At 39.1% G+C, this 27,507-nt stretch overlaps 6 protein-coding genes across 6 annotated transcripts; 3 read left to right on the top strand and 3 right to left on the bottom strand.

Moving 5' to 3' along the window:
* Positions 1-216: 216 nt before the first annotated feature.
* On the bottom strand, positions 217-1,899 carry PKNH_0420900 (uncharacterized protein; the record flags this gene model as incomplete). The annotated part of the gene is made up of 1 exon (XM_002260633.1): positions 217-1,899. The coding sequence occupies one exon, from the start codon at positions 1,897-1,899 to the stop codon at positions 217-219; it is 1,683 nt and encodes a 560-aa protein (XP_002260669.1).
* A 3,303-nt stretch (positions 1,900-5,202) lies between these two features.
* On the top strand, positions 5,203-6,217 carry PKNH_0420800 (calmodulin, putative; the record flags this gene model as incomplete). The annotated part of the gene is made up of 2 exons (XM_002260634.1): positions 5,203-5,281; positions 5,847-6,217. The coding sequence occupies 2 exons, from the start codon at positions 5,203-5,205 to the stop codon at positions 6,215-6,217; spliced, it is 450 nt and encodes a 149-aa protein (XP_002260670.1).
* A 914-nt stretch (positions 6,218-7,131) lies between these two features.
* Positions 7,132-8,331, bottom strand: PKNH_0420700 (queuine tRNA-ribosyltransferase, putative; the record flags this gene model as incomplete). Its single annotated transcript, XM_002260635.1, has 1 exon — positions 7,132-8,331. The coding sequence occupies one exon, from the start codon at positions 8,329-8,331 to the stop codon at positions 7,132-7,134; it is 1,200 nt and encodes a 399-aa protein (XP_002260671.1).
* A 790-nt stretch (positions 8,332-9,121) lies between these two features.
* Positions 9,122-10,747, top strand: PKNH_0420600 (CCR4-associated factor 16, putative; the record flags this gene model as incomplete). Its single annotated transcript, XM_039113879.1, has 6 exons — positions 9,122-9,298; positions 9,472-9,571; positions 9,694-9,928; positions 10,116-10,262; positions 10,498-10,586; positions 10,722-10,747. 6 exons carry the CDS (start codon positions 9,122-9,124, stop codon positions 10,745-10,747), a joined length of 774 nt encoding a protein of 257 aa, XP_038969491.1.
* Positions 10,748-11,102: 355 nt separating this feature from the next.
* Positions 11,103-16,850, bottom strand: PKNH_0420500 (protein kinase, putative; the record flags this gene model as incomplete). Its single annotated transcript, XM_002260637.1, has 1 exon — positions 11,103-16,850. One exon carries the CDS (start codon positions 16,848-16,850, stop codon positions 11,103-11,105), a length of 5,748 nt encoding a protein of 1,915 aa, XP_002260673.1.
* Positions 16,851-19,958: 3,108 nt separating this feature from the next.
* On the top strand, positions 19,959-26,807 carry PKNH_0420400 (conserved Plasmodium protein, unknown function; the record flags this gene model as incomplete). The annotated part of the gene is made up of 1 exon (XM_002260638.1): positions 19,959-26,807. One exon carries the CDS (start codon positions 19,959-19,961, stop codon positions 26,805-26,807), a length of 6,849 nt encoding a protein of 2,282 aa, XP_002260674.1.
* Positions 26,808-27,507: the final 700 nt, after the last annotated feature.

Here is a 27,507-nt window from a genome sequence, read left to right as displayed (position 1 = left end):
AAATAATAATGAATTATGGAAGGAACGCTTGTATCCAAATTTTCCACGTAATTAAAAACATACCCCAATGGGATGGAAACGGTGGGTGCGCCGATCAGCGACGCATTTATATTTTTTTCGTGAATGGTATTTTTATGCATGGACTGATCGATTCCTTATGAGCTGAGGTGAGAAATGGTGTTCCGCCCCTTATGAGGGGCTCAGTGAGGTGTACGTCTATCTGACCTTGAGTATCCCCGCGGCGATCAACTTCTGCAGGCCGTTGAAAATTTTTGGATCCTTTATATACTCCGAAATGGAATTTGGGTTTTCATTTAGCTTCTGCAGAATGATCTGGAACTGTGGGTCAGAAATTATCTGCTGAATTTCAGGGTCAGCCATAGATTTCTTGAGCTGCTCTTCATCTACCTTCTCCGATTTGGACATTTCGTCAATTTTGTATACACATCTTTGGTATCCCTCCGTGCATTCCTTATTGTTTGGGTCGAGTTCCAGCCCTTTATTATATGCCTGCAAAGCTTTATAATAATCCTTCATAAAAAAGTGTAAGTTTCCCTTTCTGCTATACGCCTTAACAAAATTGGGATCAAGTTCAAGGGCCTTCATAACATCTTCCAGGGCCGATGGATATTCTAACAACTTGGTAAGCGCAGCAGCTCTATTGGAATACAACTTGGCATCATTTGGATTTCTCCTAATAGCTTCATCATATTCCTTTTTAGCATTAGGATAGTCATTATTTTTAAAGTATTCATTTCCTTTATTTTTGTGTTCTTCCGCTTTTTCGGGATCGATATAGGCTTCTCTTTCTTCTTTTTCCTTTTTCCTTTCCAATTCTTTTAGAGCATTTCTGGTAGCTCTGTTGTTATCTTCAACGAGCGACTTCCTATACGCCTCGATAGCTTTATCGTAATTCTTCATGTTCGTATAGCTAATAGCTAATCGATTATACATCTTTGCTACTTGAGAAAAATCAGCCTTAAAATTATATCTATTTTCTATAGCGTTCAGACACGTTTCAACAGCCTTATCAAATTCTTTCATTTCTATATATACTGCTGCTTTGTTATAATGGTACATAATTTGATTAGGATTTATTTTTATAGCTTCATCATATTCGTGTAGAGCATCTTGAAATTTTTTTTGTTTGTAAAATTCATTTCCTTTTTGCTTATGCTCATCAGCTTGTATTTCTTCTGGTGATCGATTTTTTTTTTTTCTTTCTTCTTCTTCTTCCTTCTCTTTTTGTTTCTTTTTCTTCATTTCTTCTTCTTCTATTTTCCTTTGCCTTTCTTCATCGTATCCAGCGTCTTCATTAAATTTTATGCCAAAAAATTTTTCCACTCCTTCATTTATTTTCCTATCGCTGGAGGATAGGATGTATCGAATATTCATGGGGTTTGCATTGATCGCCTTTATGGTGTTTAAAAGTTCAATTGAATAATTTGCATTTTCTTCTTGGTACGACTTTAACGTGGCGTCATTTTGAATGATGGTATTTATGTGATTAATGTACTCCATGTTTTCTGCTAATTTTTCCTTCCTTACATTTTCCAGGGCATCATTTAATGATTTGTTGTTTGGATCAATTTGTAGTCCTTCTAGGTAGCTCTTTTCCGCATTGTCCAGTTGCCTTAATCCATGTTCTGCACACCCTTTCCTTATGTATCCCTTTGCCCAATCTTTCTTTAAGCTTATGCACTTGTTTGCGCTTTCCAAGGCTTCGTAGAACCTCCCTAAACTTGCGTACGCTCCGGACAGATTGGAGTGTAGCACATGATCCTGTGGGTCATTCTTAATTGCGTTCGTAAAGTGAGTAACGGCTTCATCAAACTTCCCTTCCTGAAAACACTTGTTTCCTATTCCCTTGAGTCGTTGAGCCTCTTCTTTGTTGATCATTTTTTTTTTTTTTTTTTTTTTTTTTTTGGATGGCTTAAAGGGGTATATACAAATGTAGTTATAAATATATATGTGTACTATTATTGGGGTGTCTCCTTCGTGAGGGGATCCGGGGGTGGTACATGGGTATGCCCCTTTCTTCTTGTGCCTATTTCACCTGGTGTAACTACTATTGCGCCTACTTCACACGCTGTTCCTCGTTATTCTTCCTTTTTCCTTTTCTTCTGCAACCCTTCTGTAACGAAGCGTATCAGCTTTCTCCTGTGGGAGTGGTGGTGACTCAAAAATTCCTCTTCTTAAATGGCAACGCGTGGGGGCGTTTCTGCGGGGGTGCTCATTCATGCGTCACGTCAGGTTCTACAAACGATGGCGCAATTTATTTTTATTTTTTTTTTTCTTCCCTCAGCTACTTTTTTCTGATGTGCTCTCTTCTTTTTCCTCCTTCTTTTTTGTACTTGTACGTTAAACTTAGAGGATGCCTCTGATGGCAACTTAATACACGCGGGTATTTTTTTTTTTTTTTTTTTTTTTTTTTAATTTTCTCCTGAGAGATTGTATGCCATATGGCAATTCATCACGAACGTGTTTTGTCGGTTTGCTGATATGCTACTATACGCTGCTTCGTTGCTGTGTCGCTTTTCCTGTTTTTCTCTTTCTCCAATGCTGGAGGGTGGATTACATTCCGTGGGGGGGGCTGCCTTAATTTTTAAGTAATGTTGCTTTGATTGCGCTTTCTCTCACGTGCATTCCTTGCGGAGTCCATCCATTGCGTAGTGCGTATTACAAATGTATATATGCACCAAAGTCGGGAGGTGGTCCTGCAAGTACTCACCTGGCAATCTATAAATGCGCACTACTTATTTTATATATAAAAAAAGGTACTGCATGTATGTATTTGCTCCCGTGCCGCCTCGGAGGTCGCAGCACCCAAACGATCGGTTTGCCTTGTACATTTCCGCAGGTGACTCATCCGTCATTTATTTTCTCCCTACAGTGCGAAAGTACCTGGCAATTGCTATTCATAAATTTTATTTCCTACCACGCAATGCTTAACGATGTGCATTTTTTTTCCCCCACAACATTTCACGTTCCAACAGATGGCGCACTTGAGAGTAATCGATAAGGGGGGTTTGCTGAATTCAGATCCTCCTACAAAAATTTAAACCCAGGAGAGTAATCATAGCGCAATTCCCACACAATTACTTATTCATTTCTGAGAGGCTTTTTTTTTTTTTTTTTTTTTTTTTTTTTTGCGTGAATATAATTTATACCTACACAACACACATGCGTAACATTATGTGTGAAGTTTTTACCCCGTATGCGCCTTTTATTTCTTCCACAAAATTAATACGTGAATATATTCTTGTGCGTTATGCATCATATGTTGTGGGTGCCTATTATGCGAGACAACCGCTTGCATTTATTTACAACGGGAAAAGGATCAGGCGGTAAGAAGCGTATGCACGTTCCATTATCTACACCTCATACACCCCCGTTCATCCATTTCGTATAACAATACGAGGCAGAACATTACGTAGACAACAAGATGGCGGAGGGCCAAACTCAGGGGAGAAAAACCAACGCTGTTAGAAAAAGAATTAACTACAACATACCAAATTTGAGGGTTTCCGTGCCTACTTATTGTGTTTCCCCATTTGCTTCTTCCAATCCTTCACGACGCGGAGGTGCCACGTGGGGGAAGACAGAACAGATAAAATGGTTATTCATTTGTTCATATATTTTTTTCTTAAAAACAAAACAAGTGTGCTTTCCGTATATATATCAGCCAACCTCCTCTCGTCTTAATCAGTTCAAAGGTGTGGGAAGAGACCGTCTCCGCAAGGTGTTCTGTCGCTCTCATTAAGGGGGCAAAATTCAGTTTTTTTTTTCTTTTTTTCATTTATTAGCAACATTTACGAAACGTAAAAGAACTTCTCTCTACACTGGTGAATCGTCTACACCTATGGCGATGGAATGTTTGGTGTTCCCAAGGTCCCTTCCTTTTTCAGATAACGTCTTTTGCGTCTCTTGGAAGGGGCACATAATTTGTTTAAAAGTATAATCAATTAGTCGTTTTTTTTTTCCCCTCCATTTTGTGTTACGCCAATTTCTGCGCAACCGTTTTCACGCCGCATTTCTGTGCATGCGAAATTTTCATTATTTTCCCCCGCATGGTGGGTTTTTCCTTCCGGACAATTGTCTTTGAAAGAGCTGCGTGTCTGGCCCTGCTGGCCCAATTAAATGAGCATACAGTAGTAAACAGCGGATACGTAACTGCGACGCAAAACAGAGTAACATACGTGTGAGATGGTGAAGCGTGGTACAGGCGTCCAGCACCAGCTGAAAAGTGCAAATGCGCATAAAAAAAAAAAAAAAAAAAAAAAAAAAAAGAAGCACAATTTTGTGTATGGCTATGTAGCAGCATAGCAATATGGCATCATAGCTGCGTAAGTGTGTAGAGAAATCACTTCTTTTACAAATTCATACAACTGCTTTTAACAAACACCAACAGGAGTGCCACGGGGATTAGAAATTCGGCGTGTCGCATACGCGTAAGTAGGGGAAGCCCTCATCAAATTGATTGCGCAAAAAAGGTAATGTCCGACAGGAATTCTGCCCATAAAGGAGGAATTAAAAAAAAAAAAAAAAATTAATGTAAATGTTAAAGTAACCCCGACTTTGCCCACACATAGTAAAAGGCGATACGCTATGGCAGTGCCATGTTGCGGGAAAATGTTGGCACATGGGCACGGCCTTTGGATGAGAAAGGGAATTCTCTTACAAGGGACAATTTAAAATGTGCACGGAAAGGCAAATTTTAGTAAAAATAAAAGGTGATTTTTTGCATGGTTTGCGTTCGCGCAGTGAAGTGAAGGACATACATACTCATTACACATTTTTGTACATGACGCTTTTTAAATCGCTTCCTGTAATCGTCCCATGTTTTTTACTTTTTACTTTTTACTTTTTTTTTTTTTTTTTTTTTTTTTTTTCGTAGTTCTTTCCTCCGTTCCTTCCCTTCGCTTTTCTTTCTTCCTTCCTTTCTTTCCTTCTTTATTTTCAATATTTTCGCTCAATTTTGTACTTGAAAAAGAAAAAAAAAAAAAAAAAAAAAAAAAAAAAAGGTACACAATAATTCTTAGCAGAAGCTACATATCAGCACGATAATCGAAATATCAATTTTTAGAAAAATAAAAAAATCCCCCATTCGTTTTTCATGTGTTAAATTCCAACTAAAGGAGGGGAAAAGGAACAGAAGGCAGAAAATTTCTGCGAGCATTTTCTGCATAGCCCAATAATACAATGGCAGACAAGTTAACGGAGGAGCAAATTTCCGAATTCAAGGAGGCCTTCAGCTTGTTTGACAAGGATGGAGATGGAAGTAAACATAAAAATACGCCAACGAGCGAAGTTAACATGCGAACATACACATGAGAAAATGCAATTACGAAAGGGCATGTTTGAAAATGCCCAAAGGCGGAGAGTACCGAACTACGAGTAGACAGTTCCACTTCAAGGTGGCTGAGCGTGTTACTTGGTTTCTACTCTTTGCCCTAACGGTTTGCACCTGAGCCGTGGTTGGCTTTTACACCCAACAACATGCATGCGAAAGAGGCATAAGATGTTCGCAAAGAACACGTGGCATGTGTTCCGTGCTGCGGCCAAGCACACACACCTACACGCGCAAGAACGGTTCAAACGTCAAAAGAAACGTTTAAACTATTCACTAACGTGGAAAATTCAGCTATGAGCTCCTAATGAGTTTTCGTTTACAGATTGAGAATAATAAAAAAAAAAGAACACAACTCGAATGCGCGTGTTGTGTTAAAATGTCTAGTCAGCTAGCCAAAATAGGAAGAAAAAAAAAAAAAAAAAAAAAATATTAACCGTTCATATATTTCTATTTTATTATTATTATTTTTTTTTTTTCCCTTCCCTCCGAATAGCCATAACAACCAAGGAATTGGGGACAGTAATGAGATCATTAGGGCAAAATCCAACGGAAGCAGAATTGCAAGATATGATAAATGAGATAGACACAGATGGAAATGGAACCATCGATTTCCCCGAGTTCTTAACTCTGATGGCGAGAAAAATGAAAGATACGGACACCGAAGAGGAACTAATTGAGGCCTTCAGAGTTTTCGACCGAGACGGGGACGGATACATAAGTGCAGATGAGCTAAGACACGTCATGACGAACTTAGGAGAAAAACTAACTAATGAGGAAGTGGACGAAATGATACGGGAGGCTGACATTGATGGGGATGGCCAGATCAATTACGAAGAATTCGTCAAAATGATGATAGCCAAGTAGCTAGTTATCCATGTGTGTGTATGTGTGAGAGCGTGTGTATTCGCACATGTGTCTGTTTTTTTTTATATATCCATTCGTATGCTTATGCGGAAGTGTTCATGTTGTTGCACACAAGCGCGCAAATGTTAGTGCCTGCCTGTGAATGTGTGTACTTACGGATGTGTGTGCATGTCTGCGCAGCCGTTCCCCCCTTTTTTATTCATCAAAAGTTTTTCCTCCATGTTAAACGCAAGCCAACTTTTATTTTGTTTTACCTGAAGTAATTCTATATCTTCGTTCGGAGGAGAAGTGTGGACAAGAGGGGGGGGGGCATTGCGGCAGGTCTCATGTGGAGTCTATCACAAACAGCTACAGCACCGTAGTGACTACGCCATCACGGTTGTTGGCAAGGCGTGTTTCTACCGAGGGAGGGAGTTTTCTGGGGGGGGGGGGGAAAGTGTAGACCCACCTTTTGTGTGTGGAGGGCGCATGACCCCGTTTCCAGGCAGCACTGAGTGCAGAAAAATTGAATTGAATTAAATTGAATTAAAGTAGCCAAGGGGATTTTACAAAAAATGAAGCGATGTTTTCACAAAATTGGATAAGGATACAAATGTTACGCAAAAAAAAGTTTGAAACGTTGTTATGGTTCGGAGGAATGAAAAAAGAAAAATTCTCCACGGAGGGGGGAAATGACAAGTTTGCGCTTTTATAAGAGGGATAAATTTTGACAATGTGGCATGTTGCCTGAGAAAATTTTAACCTTTGATAATGTTCAGATGGGACAGGGCAAGTTACGGCGAACGGTACATGCATCATTTTTTTTTTTTTTTTTTTTTTTTGCTGTACTCGCTTCAACCGATTTGCCAAATTGTTCACCTGTCCCTACCACACCGGTTTGGGCCATGGGACGCAGGAAATGCAGGCGCTTTCTTCTAACCCAGTTGGTGGCGCTGGACGAACCAGCTGATGTAACTGAGAAAATTACCACTTCTTATTTGCGTTCGAATTTCTTGAAAAAACATGCTGTACATGTATAAATTGTGGTAGGACAAAATAACATTTGCGGTGAGCTCCTGACACTTGAGCAAATGATGTACATAAGACTTGGTTTCATTTCTAGGTGAATTATCGGTTATGGGGGAATAATCCAAAGCATATTTTTCATCATTTAAGTTTATAATAAAAATTTCTTTATTCTGGAAATTGATATGTCTGATATCGTGCATTTTGTTTGTACATTTCTCTTCCATTGATTCCATTTTTATGTGCATATTTATAGCTTTTCCATTTCTTGCCAATTCGTAGGGGAAGTTAGATTCAATGATGTCTATACCGTGATAAATGGAGTGTAAAATTTCGATGGGTGTACCTATACTTAGTTGTATAAGCTTCAACTTTTCTTTCGGTAGAACCGCTAAAATTGTGTTCAAATGGGAGGTCCTCTCTTCATTCGATTCGTCGTAACCAATTCCACTTAGCATGAACCCCCCAATAAGAGTATCGTACTTATTTAACATTTCCTCTATTGTGCCTTTATCAAAATGAATAGTGGATGGTATAGTCACAATACAAACGGAGTCTCCACTCACTTGGTTTTCCTTGACATTTTTTATTTTTTTTAAGAATTCATCCATTAGTGTTATTATTCGTACTTTTTTCTTCTTTCCCACCTCTTCATTTATTTTTATCTCCTCCGATGGGATGCAGAAAATGTCTGGCTCAAAAATATGGACACATCTGCAAAAGTCGTCTATGGAAAATATTATCGTGTGGTTACTCTGTTTCATCGTTATGTTTTTGTTAATATTTATTGAAAAATTATTTGTCAAAACATTTCTCACGTTCATGTATCTGTAGCTGTTGTCAAAGTCGGAGAAACTGTGCAGGTAGGATTTGCTCTTTTTTCCTTCATGTCTTGAAAAATATTCTTTCGCTTTTTCATATACCTCCAAGTTTTTGTATACCTCCTGTAGTGGACAGTTCAGGATAAAATTATTAATCTCAATCTTCCGAAGCAACTCCATGTTGATATATTCCGGTTGTATGTCATTGGTGAGGATGGTAGTGGTTGGCGTTTCCAAGTCCTTTATTTTGTTCACTCGGTATTTGGAAGACTCCTCCATTTTGGCCATTTCAAAAGGAGTGGATAAATTTGGGGTTTATGCAATTATATAATACAGGTGTATACTTTAAGGATTCACCCCTCAACTGTCCGCGCACGTCCAAGAGATTGACCGATCCAGAAGAACAGGCGAATCTGCCAACAGCTGTATCCTTATGCGTGGTTGTTTGGAATCTCAAGAGGGGAATGCCTCCTCACAATTTTGGGAAATTACAAACACTGAGGTTGCTTATCCTTCCACATAATTCCCCTCAGTGAAGAAATATTAAATGAAAAAAAATAAAATATGGCATAAGGAAATTGCACAAAAGTGAAGGATAACATGTCGATGGTATACCTGCCCCCGGCACGATAACACCAATTTCCCAAAGCAAAATTGTTAAAATGGAAAAAATTATTTCTTTTTGCATTGGACTTTATGGAAGTATAGTTGCACCACCAAGCCGGCCATACAGAACGAGAGCGTTGTGAGCCGTACCCCCAGTGGAAAAAAATAAGGGAACCCAACTCGATGTAAGGCGAACTGATGACAAGTAGATAAACACAATGTATCGTTTTGTTAATTTTTTTTTTTTTTTTTTTTTTTTTTTTTTTTTTTTTTTTGCCCCCCCTTTTTCCATCATTTCTTTGTACATAGCTTTCACATGGGTGGTAAAGTAAAAAAAACCTCGACAACTCCCACCCTAGTGAAAAAATTAACCTGGCACCTACGTAACTACGATTGACTGATATGGCTAGCAGCCTTTGTCAAAGAGAACTGACAACAGTACCCGTTTTCTGTAGACCCCTTCGTGTCCCAAATGGACGAAATAGTAATAAACCATTTGAGTTATAATTATTACAATAGATTAGGAAGAACAAGCACGGCGGCATTGCAAAATGTAAATTTGTCGTTCAGTAAAGGCATGCGAGTTGTCGTTTGTGGGAAAAACGGAGCAGGGAAGAGCACCCTATTGAGCATCATAGCAGGCAAGAAGGTTAGAATTCTTTTGTTGGAGCACGAAGAGGGGATACCGCAACGGTCTTGTCGAGCACTTGCACGTCTACACAAGTGCATATAAGGATATATATATATTTTTACGTATGCACGTATGTATATATGTATATATGTATATATATGTGCACAAGTACATCTCCCCCTTTTTTACAGCTCGTAAAGGAGGAATCCGTTTTGGTGTTCAACAAGCCAGCGTTCCATGACACCACGCTGTCAAGCAGAATTGGGTTCGTTGGGGACTGGTGGAGCGACGGTATGAGGAAAGGAACAACTGTTCCTATTCTTTGGCACTCTCCGTCTGTTTGATAAATCAGTTGGATGTTACATCCAGAATGACTTGACCTTGCGCTATCTTTTTACCACCACCTTTCACAGATTACGCAATGAATATCACGGTGAAGGATTTCTTCGCAAAGTACAAAGATTCCAAGAGGTATAGGAAGCTACTAAATCTGTTCGAAATCAGCGAAGACAAACTTATATCTTCCGCCTCAAAGGGAGAAAAGAAAAAAATTCAAATTCTGGTTAACTTGGTAACGAGAAAGGATGTGTACATTTTCGATGAGGCAACCGAGTCGCTGGATCTTATTTCCCGCAAGCTCTTGTTGGAGTAGGAATAGTCGCCGGTGTACGCCTGTGTACGCCTGTGTACTCCTTTCTGTGCATGTGCATTTCGCTACATGAGGAGTTATCCCCCACTCCTACCTATTTGGTGATACCCTTAAAGGGGAGACGAAAGCGCACACCCGAACGGAGACATGTATGAACCTATGCGAATCGCCATACCATTTCTGCAGGTTTCTAAAGAGGGAATGTATAAAGTACAACTGTATCATCATTTATTCGACACACATTTTCGATTATATGGAGAAATGGTGTAGCCATGTTTTATACCTGTCCAAAGGATCAGTGGCCTTTTTTTCTGATATAGGGACTGTAACGAGGTAATGTCCGTGGGGAAAAGAAAGGTGTGTCCCCTTCCAAATTGCGTCGCAACGGAAATCCACTTTTTGTTGATACTATGCATGTAACATTTACCATGGTGCTGTTGCTCACATTTGCTAATTACTACGCGTTGTATTTTGTGTTGCCAATTTGTATGCCAATTTGTATGCCAATTTGTATGCCAATTTGTATTCCAATTTGATTGATCGCTTGCCCCCTCACCGTGCTTTGCAGTGCCAAGGACTACACCTCCCTAGCGGATTATATTTTCGACCAGATGATGGAGGAAACAAGTGAAGAGCAAAAAATGAAAACTTTGGAAGGTACGCCCCTTTGAGTTGCGCTTCTTTTGTATATGTGTGCATAAAGTGTATGTGTCACATTGTATGGCCCTTGTTTTAAAATATTAAAAATTTTGCAAAAAAACGAATTTAAAAATATTGTCTTTGCTATCTCAGATATGTTCCTAGCAGATTCCGAATAAATGCGTTACTTAGCAAAAAAAAAAAAAAAATCGTTTTAGGAAGATCGAATGAGACCGAACAGCGGGGCACAGTAATGTCCCCCTTGATGAAGTGCACTACGAGAACGCTTAGCGTAACTGATTACATTACGCAAAGACAGGAGAACTAATTCATGAACTATGGATGGAAAAATGGAGATGTACAGAAAGGGGCGGTCAAATTGGGATGATCCCCGAATTGGAAAATAACAACAAAATTTTGAGAATTGTAACCTAGCGTTGTTGCGTGTAACTGCGATTATACATTTGTTCTCCTGTTTTCTCCCTAGGTTTGTCCCTTCGTGTCCACAACGTTGAACGAGCGAAGCACTCCGGGTTAACTTAAAAAAAAGGTACGCATAAGCAGTTGCAACAAAACAGTGTCCATTTCTGACAAAGAAAAGAACTCGTTCGTTTGCAAAAGGAAAAATAAATCCACTGGATCTGTCTTCAACGTGACACACACAAAAAAAAACAAAAAAAGATTTGCGAAATTGTAGGGTTCCCATGCATGTATTTTCTCGACGGAGTTAACATGGTACTCACTTTTTTCATTTCCCAAAATAAAAAAAAATGTTTTTTTTTTATCTGTCGAATTAGCTAGCTGGTGGATTTTTACCTGAATGTTCATAAAAAAAAAAAAAAAAAAATGGACAAGATTTTTCATCTTATTTTTGTAGATCTTCATTTTGCTATGTTTACACAAGTGGTTCCACGTTGGGCTACCTCTCCTCGTAACTTTGTTAAGATGCCTATAAAATACATTTTTTGTGTTTTTGCTTTTTTTATAAAAGATTTTTTTTTTTAAATACAATGTGGGAATACGCGTGATGCGTCTCTTCCTGCTGTTATAAAGAGAAATTAGCTGTTCATTAAACTTCGGGGGAAAAACAAAAACTGTGCTTTCACCGAATTCGGGCAAACAGACAAACTCCTTTCCTTTCTTGTCCATGTGAGGAAGGAGGTAAACATTTCCCACCTTCAGTATGTTATATGTGGTCAGTCCGCGGAGCAGCATTTTGGCATTCCTCACAGATTGCACCATTTCGAAGGGGCGTCCACTAACACATGATGGGTAACGCACGTTCAGAGGCAGTTCTGCGTACTGTCCATTCTTCACAACGATATAAGAGACGAAATTATGCTTGTCATTGGCTATAATTTTATTTTCCTTCTTATAATTTGTAACGGGATGGGTATGTGACTCCAAAGTGTGGAGTGAGTAACTCCCGTTACTTTTTACTACCACGTGTTGCGAAAGAAACAGTCGAATATTTGTCCCTCGAGTGGGGAAGACACCCTCCTCATTGAGCATATGAGGTTTTTCCTTTGGAAAGGAACTAGTTACGTCTGTTCCCTCAACCCGTTTTAGCAATTCGCTATGCCTCCTTAACTTTGCGTCATAATAAAGATAGAGCTGACGACAGTGTGCATATATTTCGTCGATGGATTTCCTCTTCCTCACATCAAACTGGAAAAAAAAATGGAAAAATTTTTTTATTTTCTTCAAATTGTTATCAATTTTTTTGTTAATCATTTTATCAAGTAGGTCTTTCCTCTGATCTATCTTTATGTACAAAAATATATTATTGCACTCATTTGTTAATGCCTCATTTGTAATCATTTCGAAAAGTAGAAAACCAAGTAACCACACGTCGCTTTTTTGGATGTCTCTTCTTCTTGTGCGAAAGATTTGCCTCTTTAAAAGCTTCTTTTTTAGCAGTCCCTTCATTTCATCAATCTGTTTTTTGCAATATCGAAATGGAGAAATCTTCCGAATGTTCAATCTGTGGGGATTGCTTCTTCCCACACTGCTATGACTTTCTTTTTTCTTCAAGCCGATAATGCTTTGGCTTCTTACCATTCGGATAACAATTTTAAAGTTCGATGAATTTCCTTTAATTCGATTGTACATTTTTACTCGCCGCCACTTTCTTGCTGAATCCGCAGTGTTGATGCGGAACATGTGGTTATCTAGAACTGTGCCACATCCTCGCTTTTCCTTCCGCGCACCCATTTTCATCAGCTCAGGCGCAGCCATCATTTCGTTTCCCCTGCTTGTTCGAAAAAATAGGAAATCCTTATTGCTGAAAAAGGCTTTACTTTCTCCAAAGTCGTTAATGACGATAGATGGAAGGTTAGGAACTTCACCCATACTCGAGATATGTCTTCTTTGGACAGGTGTAGCATAACACTGCGAACTGGGCACGAGTCTCATTCTGTCCAGATTGATCCCCCCCGTTGTGTTATTATTCATTGAGTTTAAATTTTCCTCTGTGCTTCCACTTTTCCCTGTTATTTCCATTTTTTTCGTTTTTACTTTTTTGCCTGAACGGGTCAGGTAATTCATCCAAGGTGCAAAAAATGAAAAACATGTTTTTTTTCCTTCTTGGAGAAATTCTTCTCCCTTCTTGTGGTATCCATTCCGACGATATGGGGCTCCATCGAAAAGAGCTTTCTCATTTAATGATGACAAAGCAGATCCGTTGTAATTTACTAAAATGTTACTTGAGTTAATGTCAAAATGGGTTATCCGTCTTCTATGTATGCGCATAACGGTTTGTACAATTTGTGCGAATAACATCAAAACATGCGTTACGTGTTGTAACTGGGTTACCTTCATGTGGATGCTCTTTCTCAACATGTCATAATATAATGATAAATTAATTTTTGTGGATTTTCCTTCTTTGTATTGTCCCCTCCATTGGGGGATTTCATTTGTTATTTTTTTAAAAATTCTTTTTTTTCTGAACATTAAATTTCCATTTCTGTCCATCACCTGGAACTCCCCAAAGGGCAACAAATTTCCACACACAATTTTTTCTCTTTTTAGCAAATAATCTTTGTGTAAATAATTTATATAATTTTTTAAATTGTCATCATAATGCTGCATAAGTATGTAATAAGTGAAGGTTCTATAATCGCCATTTTTTTTAACCCCGTATTGATACATTTGGCATATGCTCCCATGAACATGTTGAAATGTTCGGAGGTATTTTATTTCATCGAAAATGTTTTTAAAAGCATAATTTTCTTTGATATGCTTATCTATCTTTATCAACTTTATAATGAATGGTTTATGTCGGAAAATTGAATGAGAACATAAGTGTACCGTTCCATTCCCGTCTTCATTAATTTTTCTCACAAAACGCAAATGCTTCATGTTGCTAAGCACGGCAAGGTTGTACAGAATCTGCAATATCTCCTTCCCCTGTATGTATTTTTTTACGCGGTGAAGAAGCTTTTGTGAATTCTGTTGGTTCAAATGAATCTGCAAAACCTTCATGATCGGTATTTCCTCCGCGTTTATAAGTTCATCAAGCGGGGCGTACTTGCGTGGAATTTTGGGAAAACTGCATGTCTTCCCCTTCAAGACGTCGATGAGATTGTTAAATCTGTCTATAACCTCTTCATACTGACCGTAGTAATTCTCATTGAAGTAGAAGCAGTTCAGGTCCTTCCTACTGTATGATGTACAGAGGGAAAAAATCAAGAGGACTGTCCACGTCTCGACATCGATATTTTGGAGAGCATTCCCAATATGTGCAACCTTCTCCCGACAATATACCCCATTTATAGTTACCGAATTGGTTCTTTCCTCAGACCGTTGTGCCTTTCCATTCATTCTGCGCCAAGAATTTCCACGATGATGTTGGTGATAATGTATCTCTGATGATAGAGAGGTGCATAATTCGTTGGTCCCCTCCTCCAACATGGGTGACTTCCTCTGGACGAAGTATCTCGGAGAGCGGTTCTGAAGACGATTTAATGCAAGTGGTCGAATAAAAATCGGTTTAGCCACTTTTTCACTTTGCCCACTATCGGGGGGGCTGAGAATGCAGGGGTGGTTATCTTTTTCCTTTATCTCCTTTCCACTGGTGTGAACTTTGCACCGTATGTGAGAAGATTGTTCATCTCCTTCCTTGCGCATGCCAACTGCTTTAGATGAAATACCCTGTGACTGATTTCCACAGCTACTTCCTCCAATACAGTGCAGCATGAACTCCAAAATTCTCATCCTGTAAAAGTAAAACTGCAAAAGGAAATTCTTCTGCTCCGATAGGGAAAATAAAATTTTTAAAAATATTTTCAAAAAGGGAGTCGCCCCTTGGGACCCTTTCGAACAAGACATGATTGTGAAGAGCAGAAAGTACTTTTTTCCCATGTGTATATAAAACTCGTTTTTTATTTTTCTAAATTTTTCTTTAAAACAGGACAACCATACCCCTTTTCCTTCGTCTCGAAATGATTCCTCTCCATTGTAAAATGAAAAATAATGTCTCTTCTTGAGGGGCATAATTTTTTCTCCTTTGAAAAAGTGAACCCTTTCGATATACCTCAGAAAGTGAAGATACATCTTATAATATTTTCGAAGCCAAAACTGTTCCCTCCTGCGTTGCTTTAAAATTTGGTGAATAATATGCTCAGCCCATTTGAGAGGACATCCAGTAGGAGACCTCCCCTCCTTACTCTCATCACCATATATGAGAAGTTCTTCAAAGTGAAAAAAAAATTTTTTTTTTAAAAGGATGCACAAAATTTGCTCCTCAACCAGATGTGCTACTCGCTCCAATCTTACTTCACAATTTGTGCAATGTTCATTTTTTTTTTTCTCCAAATGGAGATTGTCCCTCTTCTGATAACTCTTCCTTATGATTCTTAAGAGGGTCTGAAGGAGGTAGACAAAGACAAGTTTTACATCCTTCACATGGGTTTCACTCTTCGAAAAAGGTAGAAATGCAAAGTTGCTACTACTGGAAAGTTTACAGATGATAGCGATAAAGAAGCTTTTATAATAATTGGGTTCACCTTTCTTGGTAAACTCCACGTTTGGTGCGGGTGGTACTTTGATCCCACCCTTGACTGATACTTTATCATGCTCTACCCTTTTGTATGATGTGTCACCCTTGTTAATAATTGCAATTTTTAGCAAAACACATCTCTTTTGTAAGTTCCCCTTATACTTGCGCAGAGCGTGAAAAAGCAAATAGACATAAGAGGTAAACACTCGCGTAAAGAGATATACAAAGGAGTGAAGCTTCTTTGGAGAAAATAGACTCTCAATCTGTGATGGACACTTCTTGGCAAATCCGTTCTCAACTCTCTTGATCTGTTTTCTTGTGCAGTCTCCCCTTCTACGCTGAACTGTTATAGAAGCACTTGTCTTGGAATCCACATCCTGCTGTCGCAATATGTGTAGAAGCCATAGAAAGGTTTCTCCATATGTATGAATGAAAGATTTCATAATCTCCATGCATTTTGTGATTACTTCAAAATTTTCGCTTTCCATGAGAAGCACTACATTTTTAACCCTCTTGCATAGGCTTAAAATGGACTCCTTTTCCCTTATCAGGTGGGTTATCTGTTCATTGGCGCTGAGTTTCTCCCCCTTCGGTTTCCAACGCTTGGAAGTAAGTGATATATGTGCTGTAATCCCACTTAAAATTTTAAGTACTCCTTTGTGGGGGACATTCCACTCGTTCATGTAACAATCGTTTAATCTTTTGGGGGACATTTTTCTCCTCATTAATGATGGATCCTTTTTCTTCCCATTGCGTATCAGATGCAGATTCCTCCTTGGTGTCAGCAAGAAATACCTGGAGTTATTTTCCCCCTCTACATCGTCTTGCCTATTTTGAATGACTTGTTTATATCTTTTTAACATTTGACGCACCCTCCTTTGGTATTGGTAGCACTTTTTAATTAGTTCCTTTTTAGAGTGGAAAACCTCCTCATTTGTATCCTTTTCCTTTGAGCTACCTGGGTGAGTTGTGCAGATGCTATGCAAAGCGCCAGATGTTCCCGCACTTTTGCGTATATGAGTGTATGAACGTTTGATACCTCTGTTCCACTTATTGCAGTGATAAACTTTCTCCTTTGTATAAACCAACTGGAGTTGTTCTCTTCCCATATGTTTTTTGCCTAGGATAACTCTAATCAGGACACTTGAGAATTTGTTCATGTGTGCTCTTCGATGGGTCTTGCTCAATGGTGTGGAATCACTACCTTCATCTTCTCTTCCATTCCACTGCTTAACCATTTTCTCATGTCCCCTTTCGTCGGGCACTAGGTGAGGATTCTCCATAATGTAGGAACTGAGTATTCGTGTGAACTTCTTAAATGTACTTCTTTGGAGGAAACTGAGAAAGTGGATCGAGATCTTTCCGCCAGTTCTATACTTGAGTGTTATGCCATTCGTTCATTTTATAAAATGTGTAACACGGGAATGGAAGGATCTGCATAGAACGAAATGCCTTTTTCTAGATGGAGCGATGTGGTTATAGGTGTGGCTATTTCGTACTATGACTACCTTTCTTGAACGTGAGGAGAGGAATTCCTTCGCGGGTGATCAAAAGAGGTTACCACCCTTTTTAACATTGCGTCTTTTGCCTTTCTTTCATGAACTTCCTTCTGCGGCTTGGAATCGGGGCTATATTCCGTGAGGTTGAAAAAAAAAAAAAAGGGAGGGGGCGCTTCTACACGTTTGGGAATATTACACCACAGGTTGTCATCTCATAGGTTCTACCCTCGAAGGGGTAGTCTTCGCCGTGGTGACGATCACATTTCGTGCGCTTACCATGGGGATAAGGTAGATTCCTCCTGACAAGTTTCACTTACATATACGTAAATAATAGCATACGATCTTATCAAATGAGTCTTTATGAAGACATACCTTAGGGTTCTTCTTGAAGCTGCCACTCCCCCCTCCCCTCTATGGTGGAACGAATACGTGACAAGTGGGTGTAGTACATGTCGTTGTTCGTCCTCCCCCCTCCTACGACCTTTCCTCGAACGCACAATTTGTTGCTCACAACGTGGAAAAGCGCTCCAAGGTACTTAAGAATGATGCCATGTAAGAATCGAGTTATAACGTTTGTCACGTTTCTTCCATTCCGATGAATAACGATGTATATGACGAGAGTTACATACACATGTTTCTTCAGATGGTGTATTTTCTTCCCCTTTTTTGAGGGGATACTCTTTTTACAAAAAAAAAAATTACAATTTTACGAAGCTTCGGAATATCACTTTGCTTTATTTTTTTATTTTTTATTTTATTTTATTTTTTTTTTTTTTTTCACATATAAATATTCCGAATATTTTTACTCCCATATATTCACTTCATCTTCTTTGCCAGAGGATGACGTTTTTCCTTGCAAGTGGGATGGTACAGGATGGGACGGGACTGTGTCCTGCAAACTCTCGACAGGTTAACAGAGACAAGCAGGAAAAACCTCCCCCCGTAAATGACCCATCTCGTGCGCTACACCTGTTATCCTCTCTGTATGTGTGTATATTTATGTTCTATTTTTTTTTTTTTCATTAAAAAAAAAAAAAAAAAAAAAAAAAAAAAAAAGGGGATGCAAGTGAAAAACACCAACAGTAGGATAATTCCTCGTTCTTTAGTATTATTTTTTTCTTCGAAAATTTTGCCTTCTTGCCTGGGCTCTCCCTCCCGCCTGATAAACTGCATCATTTGTTTCGATGCGTCTCGTTCGAGGGAAGCATGAAACATGTGCGCATGGGCATAGAGGAGGTGGAGAGTGCACGTTCCTCTTGTGTATCTCAGGACTGTGCAAAGTGAATTCCTCAGCGAAATATGGACGACTCATTTTCAAGTGATGGGCAAGGAATCTTGAACGTAGCAGAGATGAAAAGGTGTGGAGGAGTTAAGCACGACCTTCAGTGTACTACTCATTGCGAAGGGGTAATCCCCTCAAAGTGAAGAATTTTTGAAAGCGTAAAGAAAAGGGAAAAGTGTTAAAAATTCGAAAAGTACCAAAAAGGAGGGGAAAGACTGCTATTTCAACTTACACGCATTGTGCTAAAGATATGTTTATTCAACTTTTTTTTCAAATTAATACTTCCATTTCGAGGGAGTTAAAAAAAAAAAAAAGAAGAAAAAAAAAAAAAGAGCGTGTATTTCCAAAGCGTTGTTTCACCAACCTGTCACTGTTTTATAAAAAAGGAAAAGGCGTAATTTATACGACGAAGCATTTCATGTCCACTTTTTTTAATCTTCCCCTTACAAAAAAAAAAAAAAAAAAAAAAAAAAAAAATAGATTAACCAAAGGGACAGAAGATGGACAAGAAAAAAAAAAATGAATCATACACCGGGTATAAACACTAAGGTGTCTGTATTTTGCTAAACATTTTCTGTGTGTTCTTATCTTACACCTTGAGAGTTATTTTTTCCTTTTTTTTTTTTTTTTTTTTTCCATGCTCCGTGCTCGGATGCTTTCTCCTTCTTCGGTTAAAAACCTGGGTGATCCTCACGGGTGGTTGTAACTTGGCGCGACACTCAATTTTGTGTCGCTCCGATGGCATGGGAACACTACCCCACGGGGTGGATCATAAAACGAGTTTTTTCCTTTCACACCGCTTCTTTGGGAATGCACAGAGAGGGGTAAGAAAATAAAAAAAAAATAAAAAAAATAAATAAAATAAAAAAAAATATATCCGAAGTGGATCACTCACATGGTTACTTAGCCATTCTTTTTACACAAGATAAGTAGGCCATCTCATTTAGGGAAACCTTCGTGAGGCTCCTTTTATGTTCATTTGTGTGTTTCCAAATGGTTGACCTCGCTAAACAATTAATTGCTTCATTTTCATTCTCCTTTTTTTTTTTTTTTTTTTTTTTTTTTCTCCCTACACATTTGTGTTGATTTTTATTCTGTCAATTCGTCCTTTCAGTATATTTGCCTGCGCGCTTTTGCGAGGTAGTTTCATGAGGCAATTTTCCTAGGAGATTTTCCACTTAGTTTTTTTCCCACCTTTTATCCTTTTTGCACATCGCCCCCTCCCATTTTTGTCTTTCTCCGTTTTTTATTACTATGTATATATTTTCGCTTCTCTCTCCTTAGCGCAATTTAAAATTTGTAAGCATGTCCATGGGATCATTTTCTTTTTTTCTCATTCGTAATTGTTGCGTATGAGAAGCGCATGGAAAGGGGGGGGGGATCACGTGAGGGGAGAAAATCTGTCCATGTACCTTTAAGCAAATGCTTTTCCGCTTCATGCAAAATTGACAGTGGGTACAGGATTCTCTCTCTGTGATTGTCACCGCGCACTTCCCGTTGTCTGTGTATTAGCCGACCAACCCTTCAGGGAGTAGACAGCCGGGAAAAAGAAGAAGAAAAAAAAAAGGAGCGCAAGCGGAACCCCAAGAGGAAAGAAAAACTCGTCCAACATGAACCACCGCAGGAAGGGAAAAAGAAAATGCAAAGTCAACTACATAGACATAGAACTGGAGGCCTTCATCTTTGGTTGCTTCTTCTACACGTGGAATAAAATATTCACCGAAAATGTGAAGCAAAAGAAAAAGGAAAACAAAAGGAGCAATAGCGGAGTAAGTAAACTCATCTGTAGAGTGAGTACCGGAAGAGGAAGAGGCAGGGGAAAAAGCGTCCAAAGTCTCAGTGTCGGGAAGACGAGAAGCACGGTTAAAAGAAAGTCGAAACAGTTGGTTGGAATAAATAAAGCGTGTGCTGTTAAAAGTGCAAACGTTTTGGAGGTGCCAACTTTGGAGAAGGACAACAGCAAAAGAATTTGCGAATATAATGAAGGCACCTTGTCACACCCATCAGCTAGGCACATTGGTAGAGACTTAAATGAAGATATTCAGACGAAATACAAAATAAATATTAACGACCTGAACGAAAAATTGCTCCATTTTGTTAAGGTAAATTTCTGCTTGAATGAGAAAAACTTTCATATATTTCACGACTTGTATTCTTTTTATGATCACATAAGGGAGGAGAAAAAGGACGAGGAGGTTAATATTCATCGCGTTTTTTTTAAAACGAATGAGGGGGGTATATCCCAAAAGGGGGAAGGGAAGAGCAGTGCAGATGGGAATAACATGAGAGGAAGAAGCGCAGTGGACAGGACAAGGCATAGGAGAGGGATCCAAAGGTTGTTCTCTCCAGACGGTTCCAAGTTGTGTGTAGGAGATTGGTGGAACCCTACTTGCACATTGCCAAAGAAATGCCCATTCTGCGAACTGACGGTTGGAAAAGACAAGGGAGTTAAGGCGATGAAAAGACAGAAATTCATACATGCATGCACAAGAAGGGTATACGGAGAGAAGAATCTCCAGCTCGTAAACAAATGTATAATAAATATAAAAACGTTTGATGATAGTTTTGTCCATTCAATCACCATCGAAAGATTATTCAACTACGTAAACAAAAAAAACAACAAAAATTTATTCTTCTTCTGGTTCGAATTTTTGAATATCCTTTTAAAGGTTACAATTAACAAGCAGTTCATGATACAAATTTTTTTTTTCTTTTGCATAAAGAATTTATTGATAACAACCTACTTTAACGCAGAACAGATGATGGGGAGTGATGAATTCAGCGCGGGGAAAACCTTCTCGACCAAAGGACAGGATAAAAATTCCTTCCTCATGGAGATGTTAAAGAAGTACAAGTATGAATCATTCAGTAATATCGTCTTAAATAACAATTATAAACTTTTGCAAAATTTATTCGATTATTTTTTTATGATATGTTCAAAAAGGAGTTTGAAATTTTACGACAATTTTTTTTTGAATGTGCAGATGATTAATTTTATTTATCTTGTGCAGGTAAATTTTTTTCATTATTACTACATCGGTTTGTGTGCAAAATTTTACCAATGGGAGAGTTCCAATCGGGGGGGTACAAGCAAACTAGTCATATCTACATCTAATCGGGGGAGTTGCCATACCATTCGGATTCCAAAGCAGACACAACATGGTGAGGATGCGAAGGGGAAAAATATCCCCTTCAGTCATCTCAAGAAGAAAGATGGAGAGACACCGAATCCAACTCCTAATCTGTGCAAAGTGAAGATGGGACACAAAAACATATCCACCCTAGGGGCAAAGGTTAGGAGGGTTATTGGAGAGGATCGTCTCCAGAAAAGTGGGGTGTGCATTGAGGGAGAGCAGATTGGACGAATGAGTGAATTCACTTGCATTGAAGAGATTTCCTCGCTGCAAGAGAGAAGTAATACGGGGAGCATTTTCATTGGAAAGCACTACAACGTTGGTGTCAAGTGGCCCTGTAAGGTGAACCTGAGTTATTATAACTATGTCCAGGGGGGATGGCGCAGACAGGGTAGTATCAGTCGATATGTGGCTCGTCAGATGGCGGAAGATACCCCTCTAGATAGTAATAAAATTTCCACGTTGGTGCAAAATGAGAAAGTTCACTTCTCCCCCTCCGTGAAGCGTCTCGCGCGAAATTTGAAAATCTTCTTCAACCGATCGTATACATTCCTGAACAAGTATATCCATTCAGACCAACTAACCAAACAGAGCAATATTTTCTCCTTCCTCTTCGACGCCCTGCCATCAGGCAACCTGCGTAGCAACGTGAACAATATACTAGAACCGTACATCCTTTCTATATTCTCCAGGTATGAGTTCATAGAAGTACACGATTTTGTGGAGAACCTAAAAGGATTATATAATTTAAAGAAGAAGAAAAAAACAGAAAAAAAAAAAAACGTGCGAATTAACGAACAACCTAATGTGAAATTCTTGAATGATCTACAGGGATTTAATTATATCTATCATAATTTAAAGAATGACTACCTCATGTTGGCCGAAAGTTTATACTTTGACATGCGTGGCGAGAGGGAAAAAGAAAAAACGCACGAAAAAAGGAGCGAAATAATATGCCAACAGGAGAAACAAAATAAGTACGGAAAAATGAAAATTTCCAATTTAATTCAAAATGAAAAGACAGACATATTTAAAAATGTATCTATATATAAATTTTCATCGAAGAAACTAACCATCCAACACAACCTCTTTAATATATATCTGGAGTGTAGATTGCTCAACAAGGCATTCAAGTTGTTGATGGTAGATTACAATTTCTCTTTCTCTTTCACCTCCGAAGTTATTTTTCTGTATAAAATGTACCTTATTGAATTGAAAAGGAAAAATATTTTATTCGCATTTGAACTATTGAGCATGAGTTTTCACAAGTGTTTTATTCTTTTGAAAAAATATCTTTGCAATCCTATGTCGTTCAAATTACTATCTTTAGTTTCCCTCGATTTTAGTAATCTCATTTTTAATTATCCTTTTTTAAGAGCTTATCTCTCTTTCTGTCCGAATGACAAAATTAAATTTTTAAGGAGTAATATAATTCTGCATGAAAATGTTACAGACAATTGTTATTACAATGATTATTTTAGCCAGAGGAATGATGTGGATTCATTAAATTTGCTCTGTGATGATGGGTGGAATACAAGGGAGGATTATGTAGCTGTGGGGGGGGAGGCACTCAGACGCAGCCATAGAGAAGCACTGCCGGAGGAAATTTCTAGTTGTGTGAGGGAAGACGCAATTTCCGCACACCGCGCATGGAGTTCACGTGCCATTTACAGTCCTCAAAGGATGCAGAATTCGCAGAATCTGTATGTTGATTCTGTTGGGAGGTTCGCAGGTCGTTCCGTCAACAGGCGAGATGTGTCTCCATGTGCCAGAGACCCAGAGAGGAATCAAGGGGAGAAAGATTCCGAATTTTTTCCGTACACTCAACGCGATCAATATGATAAATATTTAGAAGCAGGTACGCGGGACAGGCGCGGTGTGCGGAGTGAATCTGTAACACTCTCGGCCAGAAGACCCTTCCTGTATGACGAAGAACCCTTCTGTAGAAATGCGCCTATAGATCTCTGCAGTAGCGTGGCGAGAGGAGCCACCTCCAGTAGGGCTGGAGAATTCCACAGGAGTGTCTCTCACAGAAGTGTGTCCCGCATCAGTCCATCTAGAAGAAGCAATCCCATGGGGGATCATCTCACCTTAAGTGATTCCAGCGATGATACATCTGACATGGGGGAAAATGGAAAACAACACAAATTTTTCAGTCACGAGGATCATTTGTACATGCGGAAAATTGTTCATAGTTTCAATTTTATTTTTAATATATTGGATAAAACGGTGACAAATTGTGAGGTGTCCTTGCTGAGTTGTAAGGAAGGTACAGGGCGGTCCTTCCATCCGTCAAGTGGGGATGGGCCCACTGGGGATCGGCCAACAAGGGAACTGCGCATTGGGGGGCCCACCGTAGAGCCATCGCAACGCAACACCCCGTACATCCTCGCGCACAGCACCTACCAAGACAACTTTGGTAACATGACAATCTTCATAAAGGAAGTGATAAATAAACTGGACTCATACTTTAGCGAAAATTTTATCCGAAGAAATATGAAAAAACATATTAAACAATTAGGAAGCAAGAAGTACCATAACTTTTTATACGACTCCAAGATGATGAGAACACTGAGAGAAGCACACGATGATACCTTCTTCTCCTCTTTGGGTTTTTTATTTTTGGCATACATATGTTCAAACTATTTCTCAGACCATGTGTCTAAGAGTTATAAGGATTCCTTCAAGTCATTTAACTTCAATAATATATGGCCAAGCAACCTGCAGATAAAGGTGAAGATTTTACTCTCCTTAATACATCTCCTTCTGCACGAAATTAAAGTAATAAATTTAAATGGCTTCTTTTTACAAATTCTGAAAATAATTTTAAATAAATTTTACAAGCATTTGGATTACAACGACCTGCAGATGTTTCAGTACATATATATGAGCCTGTCCAATGAAAGTTTATTTTCTTGTTTCTCCATCTGTGATGAGATTAGAGATGTTATCCGGGGTACCTTTGGCTCAGTGAAAGAATTTGCTTATGTTTTCCAATTGTCTAGGTGGAAGGACGCCTTTTCGCATTGCAACCTTCGCTCTGCGGAGGACAACCTCGGGGACGAACTTTTCGTCAAGCAACTTTTGAACTTTCTCTTGGGGAAGGACGCGGATAGATCAAACATGGCAGAGATACTCAACGGGAACCTCCTCAACGGGAACCCTCCAAACGGTAACCCCCCAAACGGGAACCCCCCAAACGGGAACCCACTCAACGGGAACCCCCTCAACGAGACAGCCCTGTGGGAGTATACGCCCCCCAGTGAGTGTCTGCACAATGAAACAATTAGGGATGAATCTTCTGTGGATGCATGGGTTGACCACTTTATGACTCACAGAGAGGACAAGCAACTTACAGATCACCCAAAGTACCAATTTGATGATTTCAAGAGCGAGGCATCCTTTGAGAAAAACGATTTTGTTTTTTTTAAAGAAAGTGAAAAGGAGGGAAGAGAGAACAAAACGAAACCAAGGGGGAGAAGTTCCTTTCTGGAAAATATACTCCTCCACCTAGGTAAAAAAAATACGAATGGAAGGAAGAGCCCAATGAAGAGAGTTTCCACTTGGAATGAAGCAGTACAACGACACAATAGTCGTAGCAATAGTGAATTTGATAGGAAAAAGAGAGGATACATTCCTCTGATGGAGAAAAAACAGGGGAGAGAAAAAAGTGCAGAAGAGAAATACACACGAATTTTGCACCATTTCAAAGTTAGCAAAGAGGATCATATAGAAAATAACATGAATAGGCAGAACGAATGGTTCATACGATTGAAGACATGGAGAGATCGTTACCATTATTATGAAAATGTGAAGCCTGATCATTACGAGGCATATAATTTGGAGAAAGATTACTATCTACCTGAGGAACTGTTTGAAACGAACTGTTTCATTTTAGCGGAGGAAAAACACCAAATGAGAGTTAGATTTAAATTGAACAAAAATAATTACCTTTCTGAATGCCTAAATTTATTAAGGATGATAGACTTATACATGGAATGTAGAACCACTACATGCAACAAGCCGCTATACTTTGTGAAAAGTTTAATAATCACATGCTTAAGTGTTAGCTACTCCAGGCAATTATCTGTGGTCTATATACATGCCCTCATACGGCTATGTCTATTCGAACTGCGCATTAATAATTTTCATACGGCTCTATGCATTCTCCTCGAAATTCTAAGACAATTTGAACAGATAGAAAGTTATCGAAATATGTTGGGAACCCTTTTTTACCTTTGTGGGTACTCCCTACTACACCAGTTTAACTTACAGTCCGAGCGCATGCAAGGTGAAGGAAGGAAAAGGGAATTGATAAAGGAATATCATCATTATGCAAATGTAAAGAGGGAATATAACGACTCTTCCCAAGGGTGTAAAGTTGGGATGCCCGCATTTCTGAACGGTTGTAACACACCTGATATATCTCCAATGGTAAGAAGGGGATCTCACCTTTTCAACCATGAGGGCGATGATCAACGGGTTGTTGATTCCAACAAGAGCAACTGGAGGAAAGACCCGATTGGCTTGTTTGCCATGCCGGAAGTATCTAATTTGGACGGTGCACTATCCGAGCGTAGCCACCGAAGCAGTAATTATACGCCCAGCCCGCTAGCCAAGGAGAAATTCCTGTCGGATGAATTCGCTAGCAGTGTGGAGAAGAGAAGAAGTAGCTTGGGAAAGGGCTCTGTTGGTATGACGAAGGTAGGCTCTGCAAAGTGTGCCAAGAAGCTAATCCCCCTGGTGAAGAACCAAATAAAAATTACAGACTATTTTTCCAATTTGAAGAATGAAAAGATGCAAGAGGAACCTTCGGATGTCGACTCGGTTAATTCTAACAGCGATATTCACCTGAACAGTTCAGGTAAAAAGTGCGTAAAGAAAAGAAAAAAAAATGATGGATTGACGGATGATGTAGTTGAGCAGAAGGAGAAGTTTCCGACGGATACAAATTTCGAAGAGATGAAAGAAGAACCTTACGACTCACTTGAGGAGATAAATAGAAAGCAATTTTTTTTACTTGTAATTTGCTTCTACATGAAGCGAGCTCTCTATCACTGGGAGAAGGATGGAGATGTGGTGGGAATTTCCAACGGAATTCAACAAAGGAAAAGGATAAAAGATGCTCTCTTCTTCCTCATGTCTTCTTATAAATTTTTTTACAAATCATCCCTTTTTCTGTCAAAGCATGAACAAATTGGAACTTTTAAATTTCCCCTTTTTGATTTCCACCTCTTCAGGCACTATAAGACATTTTACGCCTTCTACAGGGGGGCCTTTCTCCGGTGCTGTAACGAAAATGTGGCGTGCTCCTCGCGGGCTTGACTTCGCCATTGTGCAGCCACTCGTCCGTCCATACATTCTTCCATTTGATAATTTTTTTTTGTTGTTCATTTATCAGCGCCCATGTGCCATACTACTCCAGGTGGGTATTTTTTTTTTTTTTTTTTTTTTTATCCCTGCTCTTGCTCCATTTAAGAGAAATGCGAACAGGTGAGAACCGCACTATGCACAACAGCAACTTCTCCGTTTGCCTTCCTTCGATTGACTCATTCTTTCGTACAAGACAAAAAGGGCCACTGCTGCGCTACCCCGAAATAAAGGGTAAAAAAAAAAGTTCAAATGACCGCAAAAGAGCGGCAATCCTAAAGTGCTAAAAACATGCCTTTCGTTACACTTTCTTTTGTGTGAATAAAAATCGTGCCTTTTCTTTACCTTTTCTTCGCCTTTTCTGTGGAAACGAAAAGGCGCATCTCCCAGTCGGAACGAAAGGACATCCGCACTACAGCAGTTTAAAAGGGTGAATTGGCGCGCGCAAAAAAAAAAAAAAAAAAAAAAATGCACACATGTAGCTGTTCTTGTTGTGCATATTTAAGCACCACACGCGGGGTGATCCGTCCGTGATATATTTTTTTTTTTTTTTTATAAAAAGGTAGATCGGAACACTCAATGAAAATTTCTCGCCATGTTTATCGTAACGTACTTCGGAAATATCACCAGGGAGGCTTACAATTTGTTTATCCCC

The sequence above is a fragment of the Plasmodium knowlesi genome, assembly GCF_000006355.2.
Source record: "Plasmodium knowlesi strain H genome assembly, chromosome: 4".
Taxonomy (NCBI): Eukaryota; Apicomplexa; class Aconoidasida; order Haemosporida; family Plasmodiidae; genus Plasmodium; species Plasmodium knowlesi.
Note: the sequence above shows the minus strand (reverse complement) of the source record. Positions and strands in the feature narration are given on the sequence as shown.